The 5,099-nt window shown below is 47.0% G+C and overlaps 2 protein-coding genes across 2 annotated transcripts; one reads left to right on the forward strand and one right to left on the reverse strand.

Moving 5' to 3' along the window:
- Nucleotides 1–776: 776 nt before the first annotated feature.
- Nucleotides 777–3,143, forward strand: PHALS_10853 (ribosome biogenesis atpase rix7; the record flags this gene model as incomplete). The annotated part of the gene is made up of 1 exon (XM_024726350.1): nucleotides 777–3,143. The coding sequence occupies one exon, from the start codon at nucleotides 777–779 to the stop codon at nucleotides 3,141–3,143; it is 2,367 nt and encodes a 788-aa protein (XP_024577036.1).
- A 408-nt stretch (nucleotides 3,144–3,551) lies between these two features.
- On the reverse strand, nucleotides 3,552–4,434 carry PHALS_10854 (acylprotein thioesterase; the record flags this gene model as incomplete). The annotated part of the gene is made up of 4 exons (XM_024726351.1): nucleotides 3,552–3,779; nucleotides 3,852–4,135; nucleotides 4,194–4,296; nucleotides 4,363–4,434. The coding sequence occupies 4 exons, from the start codon at nucleotides 4,432–4,434 to the stop codon at nucleotides 3,552–3,554; spliced, it is 687 nt and encodes a 228-aa protein (XP_024577037.1).
- Nucleotides 4,435–5,099: the final 665 nt, after the last annotated feature.

Here is a 5,099-nt window from a genome sequence, read left to right on the forward strand (position 1 = left end):
GCCAAACACTACAAACCTTGACGTGCCTTGTGCAGGGGATAGCCAGTATGAAGGTGACGAGACGCCGTCGTGTAACTCGAAGTTCTGCCTCTTTTCTACCAGCATGGCTAAGATCCATCGGCTCAGGCCCGCTCGACGAGCTGCTAGAATGTGCATTCCAGCCATGTCGTGCTGATTATAAATTCAAATTTGGCATCCAATACCACATTCACTGCTTCTTATAAAATAGACAGGCGCACATGAAAGACTTCTATTCTGGTCACGCCAGTGCGAAGGCTTTCCATAAAGACGGTCACTTTGACCGCCTCGGGGAGAGAATAGACTGCCATACCGGCAATAAAAGTACGCAAGTCATGGACAGAGTCACCAATTCGTTCTTGCCCTGTCGGGCGGCATGGAAAGGTGATCGAAGCGATATGCCTGGTCAGGCGGCGAGAACTTTCGTCAAAGCAGCTTCAGTGTCCAGGAGGGAACCATTGCTTCGATCAAATTGCCGCACGTCAGTGCCGATTCTCTGCGCTCGACCCCCGAGCTGGGAGATAGCTAGCGCCACGCGCTGTTGCTCGGTGTGTGAATGGCGGGTGCCATGGCCATCTCGACCTCTCTCACCCAGAGCATGATATTCTCTCTATCCTTGCCCTCGAAAGTCTTAACCATGAGCAGCTAGGGTCGAGGGCTCAATTTGCTGTTCTTACAGTATTTTAGATTCGCTCGTTCCGAAAATTGAGACCTTTTCAACCAATTATAACTCAAAAGCTCACCGCCAGCCACACAACATGGAAGCCAAGATAAGTTTCCATGTCCGGCGATACCTACGCGAGTGTGAGGAGCGAGGCGCACGACCAAGCGACACAACTGTCACTTCACACCTTCGTGAAACATATGCCGAGTATCAGCGCAAGCCGCAAGGCGCTTTGCGTAAGGTCGTGGCCAAAGTGCTCAAGAAGTTGCAAGCTGATAGCGAAACACCCAAGCGCTCGCGATCCGAAAGCAATACCGACGACGAAATGCACACTCAGCTTTTAGAGCAACAGCAAGCCGCTTTAGGTGTTGGTAACTCGTTGAATCGTGCAATGCAACAAAAGTATGCTGGCCAGAACGCTGATAAAGTAGTTGTTAAGAAGATAAAATCCCTTCGACGACGCGTCGTTGGAAAGGAGGATGACCAGGATCGAAACAGTGAATGTAGCAGAGGATTTGTAGTAGATCGACCCCGTACCAGGTATAACGATATTGGAGGCATTCAGGCCATTCTGCAAGAAGTAAGAGAGCTCATTGAGTACCCACTAACCCACCCAGAAGTGTACACACATTTGGGCGTGGAGCCTCCGCGAGGTGTGCTGCTACATGGACCTCCTGGAACTGGCAAATCGATGCTGGCTCATGCTATTGCAGGGGAGTGCGGTGCGACATTTTTGAAGATTTCAGCACCAGAAATCGTGTCAGGCATGTCTGGAGAGTCTGAGCAGAAGCTGCGGGAGCTTTTTGATGAAGCCATTTTAAGAGCGCCGTCTATCATTTTTATCGATGAGATTGACGCAATTACACCCAAGAGAGAAACTTCAGCACGTGGCATGGAAAAGCGAATTGTGGCGCAGTTGCTGACAAGTACTGACTCATTGAGTTTGGAGAACACTGGTGGCAAACCAGTCGTTTTAATTGGCGCCACTAATCGACCGGATGCACTTGACTCGGCTTTGCGTCGCGCAGGCCGGTTTGATAGGGAAATTTGTTTGGGAATTCCAGATGAGTTAGCAAGAGAGAAAATTTTGCTGGTGTTGGCGCGTAAAATGAAGTTAGAGGGCGACTTTGACTTCACCGCACTTGCTCGTCGAACGCCTGGATATGTCGGGGCAGATTTGGTTTCTTTGACAAAGGAAGCTGCAGTGGGTGCAGTGAATCGAATTTTTACAAATATCAATGCGGAAAAAAAGCTGACTGAAGATTGTGTGGGGCTAGAAGAGCCGGAGGCAGACACAATGGACAACGTTACGGAGATGCCAGCGAAGCTACTATGCGACGCGGAAGAGACTTCGGCAGCTGATGAATTCCGAGCACAAGTGAAACCTTTCACGGAAGCGCAGTTGGCCCCACTAAGCATCACAATGTCTGACTTTGAAACTGCAATTCCAAAGGTTCAACCCAGCTCAAAGCGAGAAGGCTTTGCTACAATCCCTGATGTTACGTGGGATGACATCGGGGCTCTTGATGAAGTGCGCGAGGAGTTGGCGCTTGCAATTTTGCAACCGATTGCTCACCCAGAACGCTTTGCAGCTTTGGGATTGTCCATGCCTGCTGGTGTATTGCTTTACGGACCACCTGGTTGTGGTAAAACGTTGCTAGCCAAAGCTATTGCACACGAAAGTGGAGCAAATTTCATAAGTATTAAAGGCCCAGAGCTTCTTGATAAGTATGTTGGGGAATCAGAGCGATCAGTTCGTCAGGTTTTTCAGAGAGCTCGTGCTTCGTCTCCATGTGTAGTATTTTTCGATGAGCTGGATGCATTAGCACCAAGGCGATCGAGTGATAGTGGTAATGGTGTCAGTGAGCGAGTAGTGAACCAGCTTCTGACTGAGATGGATGGCTTAGATAGTCGTCGCAACGTGTTTGTTATTGCTGCAACGAACCGTCCGGACATCATTGACCCTGCAATGTTACGTCCTGGTCGTCTGGACAAATTGTTATATGTGCCGCTGCCACAAGCTTCAGAACGCCATCAAATTTTAAAGACGCTTTCAGCGAAATGTAGTATTGCACCATCGGTACAGCTCCAGACTATTGCTTCCGATCCTCGCTGCGAAGGCTTTAGTGGTGCCGATCTAAGCGCGTTGGTACGTGAAGCTGGTATTACAGCATTGCGTGAAACCAGGTTCTCAGCATCGGATGCAGAAGTCGTACCACTGAAAATCGAACACCATCATATTTTAAGTGCGTTCGACCGCGTATTTCCTTCCGTATCAAGGGCAGACCAGCGGATGTTTGATCAGATGAAAAAGAATCTTCGAAAGTCTCGCTCGTCTATGACAAGGAGGTCAAGCAACACAACTGAGTCGTCTTGCACAGAGGCTTTAAAGGAAGAAGTTGCTTCAAATGGTGATGCGATTGCAAATTGCGATGCTGACATGAATATGAACAAGAGGTAGATATTGCAGTGCGTGAAAAGTCCAAGAACATTTGTTTGCATGTTGTGCCAAACGCCTAACAACTTCAACATAATTAGGACACGAGACTGTCGGAAAATAGACCGTGCGCTCATAGATGCTTGTACATGTGCGCCGTTTAAAAGTCACCACAAAATGTCTTTGAGGCATACAGCACACAATTTTCAGTGTTTTTTGGTCATAGCATCACTATCTGTGACTTAAGACAGAACATGGAGACCACAGCAACATTGATGACTTTTTTTTCATTATCTTCAACGTGCGTTTAGTCTGTAAAAGCGAAATTTGTAAAGGTGCTTAAGATTAGAATTCTCTAGATCTTAATCTGTGTACATCACCCCTCAATTATATAACGATCAGCGCGCAAACTTGTAACAAAATGCATTACTACTAGATTCCGGGGATCACGCCTTCAAGCCATTTTGTCACGTGATCCAGCTCTTCCGCACAAGCACTGTGTTCCATCTTCGGGTACGAGTGAAATTTAATGTTTTTCACGCCTGCTGTCTCTAGTTTCTCTTTCGACATTTTGCCATACTCAAAACGGACCACTTGATCCTGTTCACCATGACACATGAGCAGTGGTACATTTGCTGTCTCCGGTGCGACCTGGAATGACTATGCACATGAAATCCACATCCTTATCAGCAAACAGTCCACACCTTTCACTCATATCCAGCTTGAACGTACAGCATAGCGAGGCAAATAACCTGACATTGAAATGATACCTCCAAGTACCTTTTTAGTCTGGTAGCCCGAGAAGAGTGACAATGCTGCGCCCTGACTGAATCCACCCAACACAATACGCGACAACGGGATACCCGCCGCCACCTCTTTTTCAATGATAGTCATGATACGGTCGCGGGAGGCGTCAATTCCGTCAGCATCATCTCCATTAACGCGGGCCAACGACTTAATGTCGTACCATGCGGGCATGTGCATACCCATGTTGAGGGTTACGGGCATGGACGAAGCTAAAAGTGAGATCGATTAGCATCAATGAAAGATTAATCAAGTTATTGGACACGATACCGGTTGGCAGCACAAACTTGACATGCGGTAAGCCCTTGGCTAGCATAATCATTGCGTCACTCCATCCATGGCCTGTGTCACCAAGGCCATGCAGAAAAATCACCTGTCATACGAAATCATTGTTGGAGTGGCCTGAACGTGACCACATTCAGACAAAATCTCAACCTACCGCGGCTGTGGGCTTTTGAGGAGAAAGGACAAGGTTGTTGTCAGCATCTGTTGTGATTCGACTTGAGCTCATGGCCTTCAGACTGCTTGCGAATGGTCTGCGTGTCGTCGCTACACAACGCAAACGCATGTAGGATGACCAAATTGTGTACAATTACATAGAAATTTTGTATGACGGTTGACTCAACTTGGTGATCTCTATTCTGGCTTCACAGGAAACACTATATCACAATTGAGGAAACAGCTCTTTTGCACATGAATCGCAATCACATATTGTATAATGATACAATCTACTACTCTGTTGTATACGCTATTTATTTCCACATTCAGCTCCTTTGATGAACGCTTCAGCTAGATCGCTTGCTCTTCGACTTGTCGGTAGTGTTCCCATTGACAGCACCAAGCTGAACATCTCTTTATTGTCTTCCTCAGTTTGTTTGCTGTTGGTTGCTTCCGTCGTCATAGCAGCATACTCCATTTTGCCTTTTACAACATGCAAACTTCAGGACATGTGTAGCTGTTGTAGTTGAAATACCCGTATCCAGGATACGAGCTAAATATAAACTAAAATATAGAGATGGGTTTAAACTAGACCAAACTACACTTTCCAGAACGATCTCCTGTCACAAGAACAAAACACAATTGTATGGCGACCCAGCTGTTCAGATCACATCGTAGTATGACCAAAACAAATTCAACGACATTTTTGTCCATCGTCATACCGAGCATGAGGGCCAA

Source organism: Plasmopara halstedii (assembly GCF_900000015.1).
Source record: "Plasmopara halstedii genome assembly, contig: Scaffold_525, whole genome shotgun sequence".
Classification (NCBI taxonomy): domain Eukaryota; phylum Oomycota; class Peronosporomycetes; order Peronosporales; family Peronosporaceae; genus Plasmopara; species Plasmopara halstedii.